The following is a 24840-nucleotide window of genomic DNA, read 5'->3' as shown; positions in this document are numbered from 1 at the left end:
TGTTCTCATATCAGTTCAGCTGTATGCAATAGTTGTGTCGGTGGAACTTCCCCTCTGAATCTGTTGGAAAGACACAACAGATGCTCTAATACTGTATATTTCTATTTTTGTTTTAGAAGTGTACATGCATACTTTATAAAATGGCAGCTGATGAAGGTGGCATTGAGTGGCTGTACGAGTTGCTGCAGGATGTGCAATTGGAACAGTTCTTCACAAGAATTAGAGATGATTTGCAGGTGATTTCACTTGGCGAAAGAAGAATTTGTTTAAATGTGAAAAATGATTGTTGTCCTAACAGCGAAACAGTTTTCTTCCTTGAGAATCCTCTTAACAAACTAAATCTTTTTATTCATTTGTTTGTTTTTTCCCTGATTCAGTTGCAGACTACAGTATTATAGATAATGATTGACTGATTTTTGTGAAACTTTGTACGAATATCTTGCCTTTGAAGATTACATTTTAACTCCATGCCATCAACAGCAACATAATGGCCATGCATATTTGTGAGAAGTGAATGTTGTTAGTGCTTATAACTGTGGCTGTTATGTTGGACATTGTCCATCATTTTGAGTTTTTCCAAACCATGTTTCAGAGAGTGGTTTTGTGTTCATCGTGAGGTGTTAGGGGGCTAGTTATAGTATGCCAAGTATGAGTGAGAACTCTCACTAAGATATATTGTTTTTATGGCTGTGTTAAGGAAGAGAATGGGAATTTATTTTTAATTTCTTGAATTATTTGAGAGTAATTTGTTTTTTTCTATTTTGTAATAGGTGACTCGTTTAACCCATTTCGATTATGTCCAAGCTGAAGACTTAGAAAAAATTGGTATGAGTAAACCTGGAGTGAGGCGTCTGATTGAGGCTGTGAAGAAGCGCAGGACACAACAGTGGAAACGAAATATCCTGACAAAACTGATCCCAGCAACAGGAAGTACAGGTGGAGGCAAGACTGGAACCAGCAGGAGAGGCATTCACAGTGATGATGGGCTCACCTCTATAAGCCTGACGTGTCTTATTCAGGAAAAAGATGTCAGGTCAGAACGGAAAATTAAAAAGTGTATGAATATGGTGATGTATTTGGAAGTTTGCAAGAATCCAGATTAATTTTAAACACTATGGAAATTTGTATTTCCACTAGAAGTGCAACAGTTACACTTGTTTCTCTGTTAATCATGCTTACCAAATATGTATTTAAAATTACTGTTTTGATTACTGAACTGGATCCATTGTAGAAAATGAAGTTTTCATGATGGTAGCTATGAAGAAACAGTCTTGTGGGCTGTAACACTATGTAGTCAAAGAGAGCCTGACATCTTGAAGGATTGTTCATTGTTCATATATTTCAGATTCAAGCAGATCCAGATACAGGTTGAGAAGTATATTCACAAACCACTGGATATAGAATGAATCACATATCAGAACAAATGTTCCAATTAATCGTTGGAACAAGTCTAGGCAACATAATGTAAAATATACATAACATTGATATAGAACATAAATAAATTCATTCATCTGTAATCTGTCAAGACGACAGGTCCACAGTCTCTTCCAAAACGAGTTCCTCCACTTAATGCGATCTAGAGCTTTCTCCTTAAAATGAATATGATTACAAAAAATTGAATGCAAATGAAGAACGTATTAACAATTTATACAATAATATCCCTCCAGTTTGTAAAAACAGTGCAACACCAGATGTCTTCTTAAGGAACTCTTAAAAATTTTGGGCATCTGTACAAGCTCTTTTAATTCGAGTGGTAATTTATTAAAAATTTTAATACCAGTATAGTAAATACCACTTTGATACAATGATAGAGATGTAGTGCCTCAATCTTCAGGGTTGAAGAGTAAGGCAACCAAGAAACCAAAAAAAATAAATAAATATCAGGTGACAAGTTGAACTGCATGGCGTTAGAGCCCAGAAGACTTCTCTTCTAACCATTGTAGTTGGAGTGCCATATCTCAAGTCAGTTCAGTTATTTCATTATTCTCTATAGCCTGTCTGTGAAGCTGGGTGATGGTTCATTTGGTGTGGTAAGGAGAGGTGAATGGACAACTCCAAGTGGACGATCACAGCCTGTAGCTGTGAAAGTTTTAAAGCAAGATGCTCTTAGTCAGCCTGGAGTGTTTGAAGACTTTGTGAAGGAAGTACAAGCCATGCATCAGTTGGATCATCCAAACCTTATACGGTAGTGTAATTAATTCTATAAAAAAAGTTCTGTTAACATGTTAAACAAGAATTCATATTATCCAAAGGCTGGGTTCAAAGGATTCCAACATCATAATGTTTCCTGTACAAGCCAATTGGTGGAAACTTTTTGCTACCAACTTGAAAAATTTACCACCGCTTTATGATTGTGTGCTGAATGTTAGAACTTTGCTCTTTACATTTTTTGACATGACTTCTGGTAGTTCACATAAGGAACAGCAGATGACAGGAGTTTATAATTTGCTAGAATGAATGTCTTTATTTTTCTTTAATTTTTGTTCAAGTTTGATTTACAGCTTGTAAGAGTGAGGTTTGAAACATAAAAGTTCGGAGCAGGTCAATGTATAGATCACTATGTACTAGCAATCATCATCATCTCTAGCATTAGGTCTGTTGAAACCCGTTATGTATGTTATGAAACAGAACTCGTACATTGTTTCAGAGATCTTTCCAAACTTCTTTTTCCTTTTGGTTGATATTGTAATCTTGTATTGATATTTTGGAATCTTGTCAGAGTTTATCAGCATACTCCTAGTTTCATCTGTATTATTCTGTAAATTCTGTGATTTATGGGTTTGTACTTCTCTCATAATTTCTTTGTTCTTTTTATGGTCCAACAAAGTATGTCCACTCCACACACACCACACCAGCTGGCTTTACAGCCCTTTGTGGATCTTGGCCTCTGCACCAGCAGGCTCCAAGCATCTCTGTCCATCACAATGGATCTCCAGTCGTTAACTCTCAATATCCTAAGGTCTTCTCTGACATCATCAAACCACCTCAATTTTGGTCTACCTCTTACTCTTTTAGTATAGATCTTCTCATACAATATTTTCCATGGCACTGTTTTACCATCCATTCTTTCTACATGTCCCAGCCAGTTGATTCTTCTTGCCTTTATAAATCTAACTACAGTCAACTCTCGATTATCCGGGATAATGGTGGAGATGGAAATCACGATTAATCGAAAACCCGGTTAAGACAAATTTTATTAAAAGTAGTACTGTAATACTGTACCTTCATAATATTGTAGGCTTGCCTGTATTTAAATTTATTCAACCTCATTTTTATGTCATCTCATGGCCTATTTAATACTTTTTTTACATTACACTGAAGTATGAATTAGTTATTTCAATCACAGTCTTCAACAACATCCAACACTTTTTACGAATATTAACACTTAGAAAAAGTTAATATTGTTGTTTACTTTTTCGCGGCATTTTCCTTTTTCTGTTGAATACTTAACACAACACGCTTCCTTTTACATCCTGACATTTTGCTAACACACTTGAAGATTGATACAAAGATTCTAACTGGGGCGATTTATCTGTCCTTGAAACTTTCCACAAATCCTTGCATTCTTTCACTCCTACCCTAGAACATTGTGTTAGCATAACGGGACCAAAGAATGCAGAGCTCGGTTCACACTAGTGCGAAAATAGTGTTACAACTCGCCATGTGAAACTAAAGTGAATGAATATTAAACAACATATAAGCCTCAAAAAAGTCTCAGTAGCCCCGGTTAAGCCGCAAACCGGTTAATCTGTCCCCGGATAATCGAGAGTTGACTGTATATCATCTTTCTTCAGTATCTCATCTAATTCTCCACTGCTCTTCTTGTTCTAATGGCCCATATATTTTCCTAATCTTTTTTCTTTCAAACCTTCTTAAATTAATTTCATCCTCTTCCTTTAACACCCATGTCTCACTGCTGTATATTACTATAGGGTGTGTTAATGTTTTATATATATTCATTTTCAGACTGCCTTTGTGATCTAGTGGTCAGAGTTTCTAGCTACATATCCAGAGATCCGGGTTCGATTCCCGGCGCTACCAGATTTTCAGAGAAGTAGTGGGTCTGGAACAGGGTCCACTCAGCCTCGTGAGGATAACTGAGGAGCTATTTTACGGAAATAGCCACTCCGGTCTAGAAAACCGAGAATAACAGCCATGGGGAACTGTTGCACTGACCACATAACACTCTCTATCTGCAAAAGTTGGCATTAACTTCGCTGACAAGTGGCGGTTGTTCAGTTTGTCAGTATAGTCTGCTTGCGGACTAAAACCGCGGAGTTTGTAGCTTGTATTCCTATTTATATCCTTAGATTTTAATAACTGTAGGTTGGCATAATATGCCTCATTGCTGGATTGTATTCTTTCTTAAGTAGTTACTATAGGATTTTGACGATGGTGTATAACACAGNCGATGGATAAAGTCCAGAAACCCAATATATCAGTGTGTTATACACCATCGTCAGAATCGTCCAGTGATTGAGGCTAACGGACCCAACAGAATAGGTGTTTCCCTTTTCCTTCACTTGAGGACGGAAACAGATCCAGTTTCCGAAACGTCGTGTTTTTATTTGTTATCTTAAAAACCAGGACGATGGATAAAGTCCAGAAAGCCAATATATCAGTGTGTATTCTTTCTTGTATGGTGTGTGTTATATTATTTTTCTCATCTATTACTGCACCTAGATATTTAAACTTCTGTACCATTTCAAATTCTTTGTCTCCAATACATAATTTCCTCTCTCTTATATTTACATCTTTAGTTGTATTAAGACGCATGTACTTTGTTTTTGTTATGTTTGTAAAAAGGCCAAGCTGATTTACTTCCTTTTCTAAAGCCAGAGATACTCTCTGCAATTCATTTTTTGTTCTGGTCATAATTATTACATAATCAGCATATGCACAAATTTGACTCAGTTTTGTGAATATGTTGCCTCTTTTGTCTATCTTTTTGATTGCGGTGTGTAATACTATGTTAAATAACGTGGTTGCCAGACCATTACCCTGCTTAACACCACTATAATATCCGAACTTTTTTCGAGTCTCAATTCCTAACTTCACCTTAGCATATGTTTGATGTAGTGTCATCATTGTTAAGTTAATGAGTTTTGTTGGTATTCCCATTTCATGCATAGCTTGTGTTAATTTATTTCTTCTTACATCAAATTCATTCTTATAGTGCAGACCTTTCCCATACTCATGAAATTTCTCTGTTGTTTGATGCAGCACAAACATTTGATCTGTTGTACTTCTTCCTTTACGGAACCAACACTGGTATTCTCCAAGTTTGTCTTCTTCAATCTGCATTATTCTCATATTTATCAAACTTGTCACAATTTTGTATGTGGTGTTAAGTAAGGTTATACCTCTGTAATTATTGCAGTCAGATTTGTCTACTTTTTTATGAATGGTGCAAACTAAACCTGTTTTCCAAGCAGATGATATGCTTTCTTCTTCCCCTATTTGTTTAATCAACTTGTATAATTCTTCAAGTTCTAAACCAGCATGAATAAGCATTTCCAGTATTATATTATCTTCTCCATTGGATCTGTTTCTTTTCTGTTTCCTGATTATTTGGTCTGTGTCTTCTGATATTGGTGTCTTCACAAGTTCATCTATATTACTATATGTTCCACTTTTGACATCCTCTATCCTTTCATAGGCTTTAAGCTCTTCGTCTTAATTATCATCATCCTCTTTACCCAGCTGCTCTTGGAAATATTCTATCCACCTTGTTTTGACATCTGTTGGGGTTGCCACTATAATTTCATCTTTATCTCAGCATCCAATTGTCTGTGGTTGATATCCTTTGTTTAAACTGCCATGTATAGCTTCCTTGTACCAGGGGTTTTTCTGGCGGATACCCATACCTCTAGCCCTTTTAGTTCCCACTACAGCTGTAGGGCAGCAGCAGCAGTTTTGGTCTGCCCAAAGTATTTTATTTCACTGGTACCCTCCACCTATATAGGTGGTGAGCATTCCTCTATCCGCCACCTGGAAAGGCACCTGATGGGAGACCACCAACTCCACATGGGACAAAATATGTCCCTAGCCCTTATTATGAGTCAGCAAACATGAACTGAGATTTCTATGCCTGACACATTGCAAAATTTGTAGTTACAGCAGTGTTGCATAAACTGGCTTTTCTACCCTGTAATCAGCCTGGTGCCAGGTCAGAAATGGAACCCCAAAATGAAAGACTTGGGATGTGATAATTTGCTGCCTGGCCAGGGCTATTGCATACCTCAGGGGGCAGTGTTGGTTTAGTATGAAACAGTGGTGGAATAATGATTATCTGGGGAAAACTAGAGTAGTTAGAGAAAAACCTGTTCCAGAGTCATTTGGTCCACAATGAATCTCATAAGAAGTCACCTCAGGTCATTCCCAAGGCAGTGGAATGAGATGCCAGGACCTGATTAACTTACATTTAGGAAGCACCCAGTTCAAATTCCAGCTGAAGACTGTCTTTTATGACATGTTTTTCATAATTTTACTCAGTCCCTTCAGGAAAATTATGGTATAATGTCTGGAAATAAATTCTAATTCTATTTCTTACCTTATAATGCATGAAAGGAAAGTTTTTGGTATGTATGACTTCAGAGAATGTGTAGAGACTGTTGATGATCATGCATATAATGTAATGTACTTCCTGTATGTTGATAGGTTATATGGTGTTGTGCTCACGAATCGTATGATGATGATCACAGAGCTTGCCCCACTTGGCAGTTTGTTGGATTATCTCAGGAAGCAGTGCCAGCATACTCCTGTCACCAGTAAGCCATTAAAATGCAATGAATGTTTTTAATTTGTTTGCTCATTAGTGGGGTATTTTGTTGTAAGCAGTATGTGTTTGGTTATGAATACATTTCAGGACATTAGTGCTGTCTGGATTGTTAAAATCACCAATCTCACTGTACCAAGTTTTGCGTGTTTCATGTTGTTTTCATGTGGGTTATGACATTGTGTAGGTCAATATCATAATGCCAAAGGAATATACCGTCTCCATTGCCAAGGTACCCTATAGATTATATGTCAGTAAGAAAGCTGGTTCAAGCAGTAACACTTATGTCTTGGTTAGGTATAATCTTGACTGGGGCACCAGCTATCTACACTGAGGTTTCTCATGTTTTTCCATATTCCCTTGAGACAAATGCTGAGGTAATATCCAAAATTAGGCCATGGCTGGTTCCTTAAGCATCCTTGCCAGTTCATTATTTATTGGATTATCTAACCAGTGATTGCTATGTAGTCTAAGATAACAGACAGTGTCATAAAATAAACCACGTATAAAAATGGTGTTTATTATATAGGTATAAAGGCATTTAATCACTTACCTCCTTGTATAAAAAAATTGTCTGATAATAAGAATCAATTTAAAAATACTGTAAAAAACTACCTTCTGTTGAATTAATTTTATTCACTGAAGGATTCTTTTAATAGTAATTACTAATTTTAATGAAGGTTTTATCTATCATAGGTGCTTTATTTTGGCATAAATATGTTATCATCTACCTTTTGTTATGATGATTTTTTATAATATTAAATTTAAGATGTTATGTTTAATGTTAAAGTAGGAAGATAAACAGTTTGGTTTATTGTTTGGTCTGGCCTATGATTTTTTTCATAGCATGTGTATTTTAGTTACTTATCTGCGACTGGTTCTATATCCGTCAGGCGTATTTGTAGCCTAGATTGGATCAACGGAATTTTACAGTGGAATAAATAAAAACCAGTACAATGATAGTGTCATTAAATAAACTACAAATAAGTAATTGCACAGATAGATAAATAAATGAAGACATGAACTACAAGGTGTCATAACCCAGAAGACTATAGTATGAATCTACACTGCTGTGAAAGTCTCATATCTTGTATATATAGTTTTCATTTCCTCCAATGAAAGGGTCGGTCAAGCTGTGAAAGTTCAGAGAGCACTATCATTATTTATAAAAAACCTGTATGTTTTCCAGTATTCATCTAGTTGTCAGAATTGACACTATACGTTCTGTAATTGTACTGTAATTGTTCTCCTTATATGTGTAAAAATACAAGGTGGTTCAAATATGACCGGGACTGATTTTTTTTTAAACCAAAATTGCCAAACACTTACTTGCACATGTCAGTCTTCAACGTACTCCCCTCTGGAGTCAACACATTTTTTCCAATATTCTGGAAGCATCCTGATGGCCTTTTCAGAAAAGTTTTGTGGTTCGCGGCATATCCTCTCCCGAACATTCTGGATGACGGCGTCGTCCACAAACCGCATGCCTTGCAAGTCTGATTTGAGCCTTCTGAACAGGTAGAAATCACTTGGTGCCAAATCGGGACTGTATGGCGGATGTGTCAGAAGGTTTCATTTCAATTTCCGGAGGGTTTCCATTGTTGTTTTGGCCGTATGGGGGCATGCATTGTCTTGAAGGAAGGCTACCTGCTTTCCACCTCACTTCCGCTTGGATCGGATCTTTTCCTTCATGTCTGTTGCCAGGAGGTCTGAGTAATAAGCTGCATTGACTGTTCTGGCATCTGTCAGAAAGTTTACATGGTAACCCCCTGCCAGTCCCAGAAGAACACTGCCATCACTTTTCCTGCCGAACAGCTCGTCCACGCTCTCTTGGGTTTGGGAGAACTGGTGTGCTGCCGCTCGCGTGATGATTGCTGGGACTCGGGAATGAAGTCGTGCACCCACGTTTCATCAGTGGTCACTGTAGACTTCAAAAATGCATCACCTTCGTCTTTGAACTGCCGTAGGAGACGACTGGCAACTTGCATGCTCATCATTTTGTTCATGTCCGTCAAAGTGCGTGGTACCCACCGTGCATTCACCTTGCGATAGTGCAGGTGGTATTTCATGATTTCTTCTACACTACCAACACTGATGGACAGCATTGCTCCAAGTTCCTTGATAGTGACGCACCTATTCTCACGAATAAGTGCATCTGCACGATCAGTGTTTGGCTTTGTGACAGATGTTCGCGGCCGACGATCATGCTGTTCATTCTCCACGCGCTCTCTGCCCTCTCTGAAGCACTTACACCACTCAAACACATGGGTCCATGAGAGACACTCTTTCCCATACTGTTGTTGGAGTCTGTGGTGAATTTCAGCGGACAGGATGTTTTCTCCAACGGAATTTGATCACAATGCGTTGTGCCACGCTCCGCAATACCTTCTGTTCACTCATCACTCTAGCAACTTCCAGACAGGACTGAACAGGTTCTAACCCGAACATGAGGGAGGGTGGAGGTTGTGGCTTCACTCTCTCAAGGTCGCACAGCTGCTGCACAGTGCGGCTTGTTTACAAAAAATCAGTCCCGGTCATATTTGAACCACCTAGTATATATATTTTTTTACTTTTATAAGTTATTTTGTAACTAAGTTAATACTTAAATTTCTTATGCCTTTTGTCTCCAGAATATCTTTTGAAAGAAAAAAATTATGTTGCAGCATTTTCTTCCAACTGAAAATGTTGTCCATAAAACCAGATTTTTTTCCTTGTGGCATAACAATTAAAGGATTAATTGCTAAAAGTGCACTGTAAGCCCTTGTCCTGTCTGTTGTCATATTTATTGAAATAATTTGCCTGGCACATAGAAATGCATGAACGAATGTTTACCATCATACTTAAAACTTCAACAGGAAGAATATCGTCCACTGACTGACCAACTGACTGATTGATGTCAGACCATTTGACCAGTCAGTCCACCTGCTTGCATTCTCACTCCATGAAGCAGATTGTTCCTTGAAAAGCTAGAAATTTCTCAACTACTCTGTAAATTTCCTGCCTTTTATGGAGCATGAATGTTCATTCCTCTGTTTACAAATTCCCACCACTAATTCCTATCCTGTGCCCAAGTTTGAGCCTCTGTTTAACATTTAGTAACATGGTGGTCTTTTTATTGTGATGAGTTCCTAGCCCCCATCATAAACTTGAGGCTGGAGAACCATCCCTTGTCAGATGTCCACAGCTGCTCAATATATGCCAGCTACCAGTATGTGGAATGTACATCCTCCATCCACACTCCTCACTCCACACCATGCTGTGGAGACAAGGGACCCACTTAACATGAGGATGACATTGTTATCATTATCATCATTATCATTTATTATCATTCAACAATCCATACATACAGGTATTACAACCATTTGGATAAGGAAATTGTCAGTTTTACGTCTAATTCTCGTGCATATCTTTACAGTGTGCAGTGTACGACCCTAATATAAGGGGTTTGTCGTCTGAATTTGTATTCAAACTGAACCAGTAATTGGGATACAAGAGAATGAAATATCGACTGGCAGTTTGTATGAACTGCTCCGATTGGGAGACAGGTAGCCCTGTCAATATATAACTGCACTATGGGCTGGGCAGCTGCACATTTGTGGTTCAATTAACTGCAGGAGTGGAGATTTTTTTTCTTTACCACCGTCCACTCTGGCCCAGCTAGCCACATATGCACTGGTATTGGCAGCCCTTCCCTGAGGAGTAAAGCATCTGTGGTGTAATGTTAATCACCCATGTCCATCTAGTGCTGAAATCAAAGATAGAGTGGAGCTGTACCTCCACAAGAAGGCTGGCACTCATATTGGACTATAGTGTCAATCTTTTACCTTTCATTCATCAAGTTCTCATGTCAAGTGGTGTTCATTGTAATGGTGTTTTACTGTATTCAAGTTCATGCAAAAGGTTTCCCATATTTTGTTTTAAGGCAAATGATGTACGTAGTTAACTGTATTATTTATATCATGACAGCATTGTGGGACTATGCGCTTCAAGTAGCTACTGGGATGGCTTACCTGGAATCAAAGAGATTCATTCATAGGGATCTGGCATGCCGCAATGTCTTGCTTGCAGCAGCTGATAAGGTAAGCATTACATTAATTTGTAAGTCAAGTTGCAAAGAAAGTTAATGAAAGAGGGTTGATGAACATTTGTGTATAGGTATGGAAAAGCAGAGGATGGGATACATTATGAAATCAATTTTATTTATAATTGTGCAGTATTATTACAGATGCTTACAAACTGTTTCAGAGGGAAGATAAAGCAAGAAATGTAGGTATCCCCCAAATTATACGATTTTGACTTAGGCAAGTGACATTTTAGCACAATTTCATACAACATTTTTTATTTGTTTACTAAAGACTAAAATATAATTAAGTTATTTGTCTAAATTAAAAGAACAGGGATTTCTTATCTGCTAACATGAAGGAGGAGGAAGATTTCTCAATTCTACTGGCAGTCCGATTACTTAGAAGAATTCTGACTCCTCAGTCTAGTCCATAATTGACTTCAAAGGAAGAATCTGTAGATGGACTAAAAACAGTGCTTGTGAAAAATGGTGTGTGTAGTGCACCAGGATCTGCTAGTATTCAGGAGACTCCAAAGAGACAATGTGGACAAGAAGTTCAGAGAAGGAACGGAGATCTTTCCTGTAATTTTGCAAGTGATAAAAATACTGACAGAAGGGCTGAAAAAGGTAATACAGATATTGAAATCTGTAACGCAGATACTAAAATATATGATTTGTCTCAGTCCTCATTGAAGTCCCCAACACTTGGAGGGTCTGATAAAGTTTTAATAACAAAACCTCATAAAATGCTTGCAAGAAACACTTTGTCATGCAGGAAAGGTAGTGAAGAAAAGAATTATAAGTACAGCATGTCTTCAGCAACATTTGAAACTACCTCTGACACTGCATGTAGTGCAGAAAAATCTGACCTGGAAAATAAAGTTCAGAAAGGCAAAAAAAGGAAACACAGTACAATGGATAATGTTACAGTTGAGAACTCAAATTACAAATCTGGTAATCAGTAATTCAGAGGTTATTGATGTATTTGAAAAAGAGCCAGTTAACACTGAAAATTTAGCAGTTGGAATGTGTTCTTTGCAGTCTGCAAACGGTGAGAGTCAGTTTCAAAATAACATCTCCAGTGGTACAGCATTAAGTTAAGAAACTTCAGTGAAAAAACAGAAATTGTTGTCTCTGCAGCAGTTTAATTCATCAGAATTGCTGGAGTTGGATGCAGCTGCAGTCACAGAAGAAGCCAATTTTCTATCTCTGCAGTATCCATAAGTTACAGAAAAGGAAACTGGGGAACAAAAACCAAGGAAGGCATATCTTTCTGCAGGTGAAACCAGTGACTTGAAGTTGACACCTTGTGTACCCTCCACCTCAACCTCAGAGACAAGGAGACATAGATAGGTTCATAAGAAGTTTGGTTTTGCTTCTAATTAAAAACAAACTGTGAGGAAAGTGTGTAACCGCACCATGCAGGGACCTCAGGAATGTTTTTCATTTATATTATTAATTACAATGCACTACATGGGAACGAAATGTACTACTGTTAACAATAGATGATACAGAATTGACCCCAGCACCAGCAGACGCCAAGGACAACATCTGGTCTTTCTGAGGGACAAGCAAGCTGCAGGTCACTTGAAAACCCAGAACGGAGCAGGAAGTATCCCGCTGTGTTTTCTGGGGATTTCAATGCTTAACTTCGACGGTTCGAGTCTTTGAAAATTTGAGACTTGACAGAAACGAGTCGCAATAATTTTCGAAGGGGCGCACCGAGCGATTGTTAGCGTACCTCCATTTATTTAAGAGCTGTCAGAGGGACCGTGTTGTACTTAGGCCCAAATTAACATGGATCTGGTTAGGGATTGGCTGAATGCAAATGAAAGAAACACCCAAATTTGAGGTTCAGCCAATCAGCAAAATTTCAGAGGAGAGGAATCCAGGCGTTCCCGGAACCGTCGGGACGTCTGCCTCTCCAGAGCAGTCAGTTATTACAAGTTATTACAAGTCATCAGAAGGAAATAGCGTGAGTGATTAGCCAAAGGGAATAACCGGAGTCAGTAGTAACCTCCCGGACGTTAAATCGGTGTTGGCCCTAGTCCAGTGTACAATTCAAAGTGCTACAGCCGGGTAATAGGTAATTGTAGTGAACATCTACAATAAACGCAACAGTGTTGGTGAAGGGTGTGTTTTTCAGTGTTTTCTCTCTCCCTGTGTGAGCAAGGCCCATTAGTCGCCCTGAGACAGAATCTTGTCCTGCCGTCTGAGCAGTCGGAACCCCAAACGTCCCCCCCATCCAAATCCCCACCTTTGTTTTCCCCATTCAAAACTCGTGGATGTCATCCAAGTCCACTGGCGCCCACACAAATCCAAATTCAGAATAATCCCACTCCTTACCCTAAACCAGAAAGCAACAGGAAGCGGCGGATACAAGTGCAGACCACAAAGGGGCGGACGTGAAGGACGGTAATAAGTGACGACCAACTCGAGAGGCTTGAAGTCTCACTGAGCGGTAACAACGACAGAAGAAGAAGAAGAAGAGGAGGGCGGCAAAAAGTGCTGTGTACCTCAAGCAGATGTTCATATGAATTCATCAGAACTCCTGAACAGGAAGATAAACCACAGAAAATTTTAGAGAAGAAACTTCTGTCACTAGTTTGCAGCAGTCTACACAGACAATTTTAGTAAAATTTACTGGTATAAAATTTTATGAAAGCCAGTTCCATGGATCTTGAGATGTTACATACTTACAGACATGGCAGAGGTAACAGGTGATTTTTTTTCAATTTTGTTGATAATGTGCCAGAAGAAATAGAAGATAAAATCCAAGACAAGACTGGAAGAAGTGGATTCCTGTTGCCACATGTGATCACTCGCATATACTAGAAGACAGTTATTTAAATGAAATAAAATTGAGGTGGAGGTGGTGGCAGCTGTGGTGGACAAGTTGGGAGGCTTTGTTATAGAGGCTCATGTTTCTGAAAGAACCATTCACGTTATTACAAAAGGACCAAGGCGTACAGTAAACCTGTTGAAAGGAATTGCCAGTTAACTGAGTGATGTATTTTTCAGTGAATATTAAAGGTAGTATGAAAAAAATGGATAACAAAAATTTGACGCTATGTGACCCATGTTATGTTTCTGAGCATTGTCCATCGTCCTGTCTCCAGAGATAGGGACTAGCTGTATCATTGGGCCCAACTGAATAGGTTCCACCTGAAGGTGGAGAGAGCACCAAGTCTCCAAAATGTTGTGTTTTGTAATATAAACAGAACGGTGTTCTTTAGATAAAGATGGAACAATTGATAATGTCCAGAAACATAATATTTGTAGAAATGTATCATTGTTACAAACTTTTACGTCTTATTTACATGACAAATTTTGAGCATGCATTTAAGTTGGGGGGGGTACTTGTATATAAAATTTGTAGAGAGGTTGAATTGTGACTATACGTGCTATGAACTGATAAAAAGTGTATGAATTTATCATTAACTGTGTGTTGTATACCATATCTAGGTCTCTCCTTCCCTGCATATTGGTAAACTTTGCTATTCACATGAGAATGTTATCAGCTTCTCCATACCTGGAGAATTAGGGGTGTATTCATTGACATCTATTTTCTGAGCTTCAGGCAATCACTAGGATACCTTGAAAATAGACCATAGCCACTTCATATCCCTGTTCTTTCCAGTTTACAGTATGTAGGCATCCTCTCATCACATTCAGTGATAAATAGCCTCTGCAACTGATACAGTGTCAGCCAGTCAGACTATCTCTTTTGACCTGTCTGTATTGGTAAGTTCTTTCATTAGTTGTACAAAAGGAGCACAGCTGTCAGGGTCATCAGTGCTAGGGAACATTCTCTTCTTGTTTAAGGGGGAACAGCAGGTGTTTCGAAAATAATTTTGTTACCAGTCTGGTGTTTGAAGGAGTGCCTCTATGGTCTAGTAGTCAAAGTTCCTGGCTACAGATCCAGATTTCTCAGGTTAGATTCCAGGCGCTACCAGATTTTCTGAGGAGTAGTGGGTCTGGAACAGGGTCCACTCAGCCTTGTGAGGATAACTGAGGAGCTGTTTGAAGGCACCCTCTGTCCGCAAAAGTTGGCATTAACGTTGCTGACAAGTGGCGGTTGCTCGGTCGGTATAGTTCGCCTGTGGACTACAGACCACAGTATTTTTTTTTGTCGGGTGTTTACGTCTGGGACGTAATTCTATGTGGTCTTGCAGATGTGTTGTTTCTCTGAAACTGACGTGAACATCTGCCAGGCCACATGGTGTCACATCCCAGAAGGCAATAGTCTTGGTAGTCGCCACCTTGAGAATGTCATGTCTCACAATCCAGTGTATATTTTCAGGTGAAGATAGGAGACTTTGGCCTCATGCGAGCACTTCCACAGCAGGAGGACTGTTATGTTATGACAGAACATAAAAAAGTTCCATTCCCATGGTGTGCCCCTGAGAGCCTTAAGAGTCGACAGTTCAGCCATGCATCAGGTTAGTGCAGCATTACTGAACCTCTTTTGCTCGATATACTCATTGGTCTTGGAGTGAACTTTTATCTCACGCCGAGTATTATCTGCATTATGAACATGAGAAGGTACAAATTTTTTCATTTTAAACAGACCTTATGTATTCCATGCATGGAAAAGCTGCACAGCAGAAAACTATCAAGACTCTTTTTGTCAATGCATACCCCCTCATAAAGCTTCGTGTACTGCCTGGTGTACTGGCCCGCTCTTGTTCAGAACTGCTGCATTAATGGTGGGTTTTGTTGATCACAAACTTCCTTGCACTTATGAAACAGCATTAATGGTGGGTTTTGTTGATCACAAACTTCCTTGCACTTATGAAACAGTTGTCATTACATTGGACCAGTTTGTCCTGGTTCATATGTTCACAATCTATTTCTCTAACATCTGTTGTAATATTATATATATTATATATTATATTATATACCTATATTTAGCTGTTTGATATGCTCTCTGTCTCTGTAATTTTTAGTCAAAATTTTGTCGCAGGAATGTGTTGTACTGAGCTCTTGCCAAGCAACACTGGGCTGGGGGGGAATACACATACATACACGGACAACAAGGTGAACTCATAAACTTACTTTTATTTTTTCAAAATAATGGAAGTAGGCTAAATAATGCACATGTGCTGGTGTGTGTGCACATGTATAAATTACATTTAACCTAGTGACTGTGAGATCTATATATCTTTGTGGTTATTCTTTGGTTGTACATAGTCACAGATTAAAATATTCACTCATGGAGCTGAGCCCTTCTTGAGAATCTGCCAATTGTGCAGCCACTCAAGAACTTCCCAGCATTTTATGGAACCCGAAGGTTATTTACCATGTTCACAAGAGCCCTCCACTGGTCCCTATCCTGAACCAGATAAATCCAATCCATATCATTCCATCCTATCTCTCAAAGATCCATTTTAATATTGTCCACCCACCTATGCCTTGGTCTTTGTAGTTGTCTCTTTCCATCTGGCTTTCCCACCAATATCCTATATGCATTCCTCTTCTCCCCTATTCATGCTGAATGTCCTGCCCATCTCATCCTCCTTGACTTGATCATTCTAATTATACTTGGAGAAGAGTACAAGTTATGAACCTTTGCTTTAGAATATGCCATTAGGAAGGTCCAAGAAAACCAGGTGAGACTGAAATGAAATGGGGTACATCAGCTGTTGGTTTATGCTGATGATTTGAATCTGCTGGGTGATAATTATGGACTGGATTTTAATGCAAATGCATATTTCTTTCTTGCAACCAGAAAGTATGCTCGTTTGGATATATGTATGAATTACTTCATTTCTTAAATTTTGCACATGGTTTGATGGTGCATATAAATGCATATTTTGCCTGTTTTATGAATAAGCATCATATTTTCCAAGATCTCTATTTATACTGCATATTTCCTTTTTAAAATGTTTATCATATATATTTTTTAATTTTATGTTCAAATTTTCAGTCATGGTTGTGTGTATACATTTTTTCTTTTCTGTACTAGAATATGTTGCATATTTGACTCAACGTTTCATCATGATTTATGTATCTGATGGAATACCCAGGACGGGACTTCCCTGATCTCTCTACTCATAACTTGCCTCATCCACGTACCATCAAAGTGGCCGCAAAGAGATTAGTCGGAAGTGTTCACATGTAGCCGCTATCAATGTAATACTATTCAACCGATAAGAGACTTCACTTATTTTTTTCCGAAGTCTCCATGAAGTTCGTTACTCGTCTTCATTTTAAGTTGGGGGCCGTTCACATTACTGGTGACTAGTCTGTAGTTAAGTTGGTTTACCTTTCTGTAGTCATGCCAAAAGTGAAAGTAAGTCAGAAAACTAAATTTCAGCTGTATCAGAGGGAGTTTGAAGGAGGGATGATAAGTATGGATAACAAAATTCTTTATTGCCAAGCGTGTGATAAAGTACACAAAGAGAATATTAAAATTAAATCCACGAGAAGTGCTCCTGTTCAAAAATTGCTTAGTGAATTTTCTAATAATAGTTTTCACAGTTTTCCTTTGATTTATGTGAAGCCTTTTTAGTGGCAGATATTCTGCTGTGGAAACTAACCAATCCTACTCTAAGAAACTTCATAGAGAAGTATACACAGTGCAAAGTGCCGGATGAATCTACTGTGCGCAAAAATTACGTGAAGCAGTGTTATGATCTTACAATTGAAAACATTAGAGATAAGATGCAAGATAATTTTGTGTGGGTATCAATCGACGAAACACAAGATTGTGAGGGACAGTTTATTGCAAATTGTATAGTTGGATCCCTTAATAAGAATGAACAGTCTACCCCATATCTTCTTGCAGTAGAGTGAGCTCCACAGTTTCCGAATTTTTTATCAATTCCATGAATTTACTATGGCCGAATGGCATTCAGTATGTGCGTGTATTGCTCTTTGTGACTGATGCCACATGTTATATAATGAAAGCTGGTACTGCTCTTAAAGTTATATTTCCAAATATGACACATTTGACTTGCCTTGCCCATGGGTTGCACCGTGTTGCAGAAACAATTCGTGCAAATTTTCCACTTGTTGACAAGTTGGTGTCTTCTGTGAAGAAGGTATGTGTTAAAGTGCCATACAGGAAAGAAGCCTTTAAAGCAATAGCACTGAGCGTTCCACTTCTGCCAGAACCAATTTTAATGCGCTGGAGCACGTGGCTGTGTGCAGCGAGTTATTATACCGAACATTTAGAAACAGTTAGGAATGTCATGAATACAGTTGATTCCAAAAGTGCAGCATCAATTCAAATTGCCCAAGATGTGCTAAAAAACGCAGACCTAGAAACTAATCTTTCCTATATATCTGCTCACTTCTCTCATCTTCCATCCGCCATTTCCTCACTGGAGGCAAGCAATAGCAACACTATTTTGTATCAGTCGTTAAGTGTGTTCAAACCCACTGTTTCCAAATTGAATTCGGTTCCTGGTAGAGTTGTTGAAGTAGTAAAGGAAAAAGTACACAGCAGTCTTTAAAAAATCCAGGATATGAACAAATTTGTGAAATTGAAGAAATTTTAGCCGGTAAATGTACTGAACTACCAAGTAAAAAATCACTAAGAATGTAGCAAATAGTGGGTTTTGTACATGTGCCCCTAAGTTCCTGTGAGGTGGAGAGAAGTTTTTCCAGCTATAAGGACATCATACGAGACAATAGTAGGCAACTAACTATGGAAAACCTAAAACATTTAGTAATTTTGAACTGCAACAGAAGAGAAGTTGAAAGTTTGGAGAGCTAAATGTGAGTACCATTGGTTTTTTAAATTTGTAATGAAATATGTTGGCTTTGTTGCATGATTTGTATTTAAATACAGCTTTTTATTGCAAGTGAATCATTTAGTGATTGCATAAAATGAACTTAAATATTGATTTGTTGGTCTTAAAATAATGTAAAATCAATTTTAGTATTTGGTATAAATTTTTATGTGCATATTTTAATGCATATTTCAGAAGTTTTCATGCATAAATGCATACATATTTAAGGGATTATTAGGGCATAAAAATCCGGTCCCTAGTGATAATATAGATACCAAAGAGAGAAACACAACAACTAGTAAGGAGGTTGGTCTAGAAGTAAACATGGAGAAAACTAACTATATGTTGCTGTCTCATCAGCAGAATGTAGGGTAAAATCATGACATGAAGATAGCTAACAGATGCTATCAAAATGTGGCACAGTTCAGATATTTGGGAACCACTATAACAAACGAAAACCTGATTCAGGAGGAAACTAAGAAGAGATTGAATTCGGGTAATGCTTGATACCATTCAATCCAGGACCTTGTGCCTTCTCATCTCCTGTCTAAAAACAAAGATCAGAATACACAGAACTATAATTCTGCCTGTGGTTCTGTATGGGTGTGAAACTTGCTCTCTGACATTAAGGGAGGAACATACACTGAGGGTTTTTAAGAATAGGGTGTTGAGGACAGTATTTGGACTGAAGAGATGAAGTGACAGGAGGTTGGAGGAAACTGTGTAATGAGGAGCTTCATAACTTCTCCATGTATAATTAGAGTGATCAAGTCAAGGAGGATGAGATGGGAAGGGCATGTAACATGAATGAGGGAGAGGAAGAATGTGTATAGGATATTGACGGGAAAGCCGGAAGGAAGGAGACCACTGGGAAGACCAAGACTTAGGCGGATGGACATTATTAATATGGATCTTAGAGAGATAGGATGGGGTGGTGTGGATTGGATAGGTCTGGCTCAGGATAGGAACAAGGGGAAGGCTCTTGTGACCATGGTAATGAACCTTCAGGATCCATAGAATGCTGGGAAGTTTTTGAGTAACTGCACAATTGACAGATTCTCAAGAAGGGCTCCGCTCCATGAGTGAGTGATGAGTGATAGCAGTGATATTCCCTGATAATTACTACAGTCAGTTTTATCGCTCTTCTTGTGAACTGGTACAATAATAGACTCCTTCTGCTGATCAGACAATTTTTCCTTATTCCACATAGAATCTAATAGCTTATGGACCTTAGAACATAATATTTCACCTCCTGCTTGAATCAGTTATGCCAGAATTTCATCACTACTTGGCGATTTATACCTTTCCAATTTTGCAATAGCAATTTCAACCTCAGGTATTAATGGCTCAGCTGTATGGATTTCCATCTGCCTAACATCGCTGACCCTATGTACATCCAATAACTGGGAGAAGTAGTTCCTCCACCTATTCAAAATGTTGTGGGAATCTGCAAGCAGATCACCATTCTCATCCTTCACTAAGTTACTTCTAGGTTGGTAACCCCTCTTCAGTTTATTTATTCCTCTATACAAGTCTCTAATGTTCTTGTTCTTACTGTTCATTGCAAGCTCATCAATTTTGTGTTTCAGATATTCTCTCTTTCTCTTCCTGAAATGCCTGCTGGTCTCATGGCTTCTATTGTTCAGTTTATCTCCATTTATTTTGCTTGGATCCTGTAGTCACTGCAATTTGGATTGTTTTCTTTGGTCTAATAATTTTGAGCATCCTTCATCAAACCATAGCTTATTCTTCTTCAGTTAATAATAACCTAGACTCTCGTTGGCAGAAATTTTTATATTCTCTAATAGTTTCCCAAGCTCTATTAACATTCACCTCAGTGTCTGAATTTTCCAAAGCCGCAAACCTATTTGATATTTTAACACGATACTGCTCTTTACCCTCTACCTCATTTAATTTCTTGAGATTGAACCTCTCCATATGAACTCTGTGCATTGCTTGTTTACTCACTGCCAGTCTTTCCCTAGCCTTTGCCACCACCAGGTATTGGTCTGTATCACAATTTGCTGCCCTGAATGATTGGACGTCAAGTATACTTGAATGTCATCTCCTGTCTATCAAAATATGGTTATTTGATCATGTTTCTTCATATCAAGAATCGTTCATGTAAATTTATGTATGTTATGATGTAGGAACATTGTACTTTTGACAGTAAGATTTTTTGGTGTGGCAGAGTTTACTACTCTAATTCCATTATCATTACTAATTTCTTGCAAACTCTCATTCCCAATTGTTGGTTTGAAAATGTCTCCCCTCCCTACTTTGGCATTGAAATCTCCTAACAAAATTTTCATATGGTACTTCAGGAATTTATCAAATACAAGTTCTGGTTCTTCGTAGAACCTGTCCTTTATGTCATCAATTTTATCTTCCCATTGGGGCATGAACATTCAAGATGATATCACACCAGCGAACCCTTAGTGTTATGTATGATAACCTATCACCCTCTTAATTGTGATATGATTCTCTAATGTACGAAAAAACCTGTACCTAATTCATGATTGTCATTCCCCTTTCCATAGAAAAATGTATATTTGCCAGCTGGTTCAGTGCCACCTATGTCCCATCCGGCCTCCTGTACTCCCACTAAATCTAACTTATATTTTGAGATTTCTTCTGCCACTGCCCTGAGCAAACCTGCCCTATACATACTTCTAACATTCCAAGTACCAAATCTCATATCCATTTTCTTTCGCTTAGGTCGTTTATCCACAGAATCCTCCCAGGTCTGAGTCTTCTTGAACATTTTTGTAACAAATTTATTTTTTATGGTGAGGAGCTGTTAGCCCTACGCCCAACCGCCAAGGTTGGCTGTCTACAACTGCTTATTCAATATATTTGAAGCTTCCATCCATACTTGGAGGCTGTCTCCTCCATCCGCAACTTGAGGACGTGCCATGCTGTTGTGACAAGGGACCCACCTAACATGGAGAGATTAAAGTAGTGTGTACTAAAATAAAATAAAATAAAAAAGTATAAAGATAGAAGTATATGAGAAAGGTTGTGTTTTGTTGTAGTAGTGATGATAGAAAATCTTAGTTCTGTTGATTTTGAAGCTTGGAGCTTTTTGTTCTTAGCTTTGGGAAATTTTGCTTAACTCATATGTGAATTGTGCTATAGATTTCTTTCTGGCATGATTCTTATGCGGGTGTTATGGCGTGATTCTTATTATGTGTAAGGTGTGCTTTTCTGTTACCTGTGTAGCTATTCTTGTGGCCATTGTTGTGATTTATGTTATTTTGAATGTTGTGCAGTGTTTTTTTCTTTCTTGACGTTATATATTGTAGTTGTGTGACGTGACAACACATTAGATCTCATACTTGTGCCTGTTGATGGAGGCAGAGTCATCTTCTGAAACTTCACATTATTAATGAATAATGTGACGATGACAAATATCCACCTTATATTCGGTTGAAAGTTTTTGATGTTCGCTTATATGGGGCTTATGCATGCACCTGCTTGTCTGGGTACTGTTAAGAAGACAAAAATATCTCACCTGTGCTGGGAATGAAACCGGGATTCCTCCATTGTCCAACCTGTAGCCTAGTCTCTATTCTGACTCTGCTGTCCCAATTCCATTTCTTATGTATATGTATAGTAATCGCTAAAGGAGTACATAGTTTTCGTAAAGTGTAGTGCTGTCATTTTTAAACCTGATCTGTGGGTAATTGTAGTTAAGAAATTAATGTTTTCAGATACATGGATGTTTGGTGTCACACTGTGGGAGATGTTTACATTTGGAGAAGAGCCATGGATAGGATTAAATGGGACACAAATCTTGCATAAGATAGACCGAGAAGGAGAGCGATTACATGAGCCTGAAGCATGCCCTCCTGATCTGTATCAGCGTATGTTGCAGGTAATGAAAGGGACAGTACAAAACCTTTATATCTGGATTGTGATACCATGCAGTATTGTAGACACTGATACTGCTATTGATGTTTTGGAGGAACATACTCTCTCCATCTTCAAGGATGTAGTGCGTAGCATTTGGGATTGATTGGTGTATGTAGGCATGTTGTAAAGGAAGTTGGTCACTCATACCCATAAGAGAGAGGAGAGAGATGGAGCCTGATCCAGACCAATGGGAGTGATGAACAGGAAAGGGGACCCTTTCCAAGGCAACAGAATGATTTTTCATCATAAGAGTGAAAGAGAATTGTTTGAAAAGATGGCCCTTTTCAGGGTTCCTGCAGATGGAAGTAGGAAGTGAGAAATTAAGATCTTTTTTACAGTACAGGGAAGGAGGAATGCCATCTCAGGATGAAGATACAAGGGAGAGTTGGTAAATAGGTCACAAATGGATATAAAACATAAAACACATGAAGTGCGAATTAGTGAGGTTTCACTGTATATCAACTTTCTCTTGCAGTGTTGGGCCAAAGTTCCCACAGATCGACCCACGTTTCAAGCCCTGAGGGACTTCTTCTCTGAAACACTGCCTCCTGTCATGAAGGCAACCCGGAAATTTGATGAGGCAGACAAGCTGCTTATTGAACCAGGAGACACCATTGTTGTTATTGATGGCAGGTACTTGACCCACAGACACGTTTATAAATGTAGTTTACTGTCTGCTTTTCATTTCCCTCTTCTGCCTCTTCTCTTCTTTCTTCTAATGCGTCTGTCCCTTATATTCTTGTTGTAGGTCATCTTGGTGAATACATCATCCCTTGATCCTTGTCTACCTAAAATCACTCCTCTTTAATTTCCTCTCTCTGCTTTTGGTGTCAAAACTTCACGTCCATCCGTCTGTTTTCTTGGTGTTCTTTGTGTTAGTCGTCTTCAGATTATTATCAGTTTCACTAATACTTCACACATTTTAAAATTCTGTTCTCATTACATTACCAATTTACTGGAACTTCTTTTTGTAGTTTTACAGGATGTCATTTAATTATTCATCCAGGGAAGAAAGTTTATTGCAGACAAAATTCTGATATGGTTGGTTAAGAACCCAAAATCTCGATGGAAGCAGGGCGTTTTGTTCAGTGCAGTTGGCAGTAGTGCATGGACAAACATGGCAGAAACATATGGTTAAGTGTGTGATTTTGTTTGTGAAACATAATAGTGTCATGAATGTGCAATTCTGGTTCAAGAGGCTGTTCAACACAAGAAGAGATTCAGTATAGCTGAGCTTTCTGTGTACTGCAGACCAGAAGTGTTAGGCCTGTCAGTGCTGTTCAGGAAGCATTTGAATAAAGTAAGAAATTGTTGTGAATGTTATCATAGGCGGTTCAAGTTCATGCAGGTGATGTCAGCATTTAGTGCAGAGAACACGAAAAATGTTTGTTTTATTGTTTGCAGTGCCTATTTGCGTAAGGCAATGTTGCAGTTTGCTTCAGAATCCTATATTTTGCCTTCTTTTGGATCATCATTGCTCTATGTCTGGCACTAAACAAAGCTTCTTGTTTCCATCTATGTTTGAATTTGTCCTTGCTTTTTTGCATCTTGAAGAAGTTTGCACTTTTCTTTTGGGAAGCGTTGCCAGATTTGGTCCTCATTTTGCACTAACCAGGGGACGCGTATGACTTAGAGAATGTCACAGATGCAAGCAACTTTGTCCCCGAAGTCCACCAAAGTATTTCTTTATATTTCTCACTTAATACCTTCTAGATAACTTATGTCATTGTTGATCCACATTAAAATTTGTGCTTCATTTAATAACATTATTTGTTCTCTTCAGTTGTATTGCCCAATTACTTATTGTGACATATAGAACCTTTGCTAGGCAATGGGTCAATAGACATGCTTAAAACAATTGGAAAAAAGAAGACTGTGTTTTCTTTGGGGTCCACCCTGAGGCATTATAACAGGAAGTTCTAAGGGAGCAGTTAATTATCAGAAACTGAGAGAGATAGTTGAAGAAGAGTTCATTTGAGTCAGTTGTAGTCAAGAATTATGTCGAGTTCTGGAGATGGCAGTCGAAGGTAATTGGAAAAAAAAAAAGGCAAGAAAGGAATCAGGCAGTGCAACGAGGACTTCACGTGTGCTGCAGTTAAAGTGAGACTGATAAATCCTTTGCCAGGATATGACTAGTGAAGACTGAGAATCCTATGGTGTGTGTAACGGTGAACTGTAAAGTGTGTAGATCAGCAGTAGTGGTGTAATTGCCTGTAATTCCAAGTACTGTGTATTAAGGTGTCAATAAATCCAATCATCCAACCCAAAATCAATCTTATAAGTCACGCACATCCCACACCCCCCTACTCGTGACAAAATTACATCCTTTTCTAGCTAACAAAAAT

General features: G+C 38.4%; 1 protein-coding gene across 4 annotated transcripts in view; it reads left to right on the top strand.

Moving 5' to 3' along the window:
- The window catches only part of LOC111872982, a 62435-nt gene that overhangs the window by 1040 nt on the left and 36555 nt on the right, over positions 1-24840 (top strand). For all 4 annotated transcript variants that reach the window (XM_023867323.2, XM_023867324.2, XM_023867322.2 and 1 more), the window contains exons 2-9: positions 117-236; positions 771-1033; positions 1994-2185; positions 6661-6770; positions 10745-10857; positions 15145-15283; positions 22294-22457; positions 22971-23128. In XM_023867323.2, coding sequence (XP_023723091.1) covers positions 141-236; positions 771-1033; positions 1994-2185; positions 6661-6770; positions 10745-10857; positions 15145-15283; positions 22294-22457; positions 22971-23128 — 1235 coding nt within the window. In that variant the 5' untranslated portion in view covers positions 117-140. The remainder of the gene's footprint in view (positions 1-116; positions 237-770; positions 1034-1993; positions 2186-6660; positions 6771-10744; positions 10858-15144; positions 15284-22293; positions 22458-22970; positions 23129-24840) is intronic.

Source organism: Cryptotermes secundus, unplaced genomic scaffold, assembly GCF_002891405.2.
Source record: "Cryptotermes secundus unplaced genomic scaffold, Csec_1.0 scaffold1277, whole genome shotgun sequence".
NCBI lineage: Eukaryota > Metazoa > Arthropoda > Insecta > Blattodea > Kalotermitidae > Cryptotermes > Cryptotermes secundus.
The sequence above is the reverse complement of the archived record's forward strand: the minus strand, read 5'-3'. Positions and strand labels throughout refer to the sequence as shown.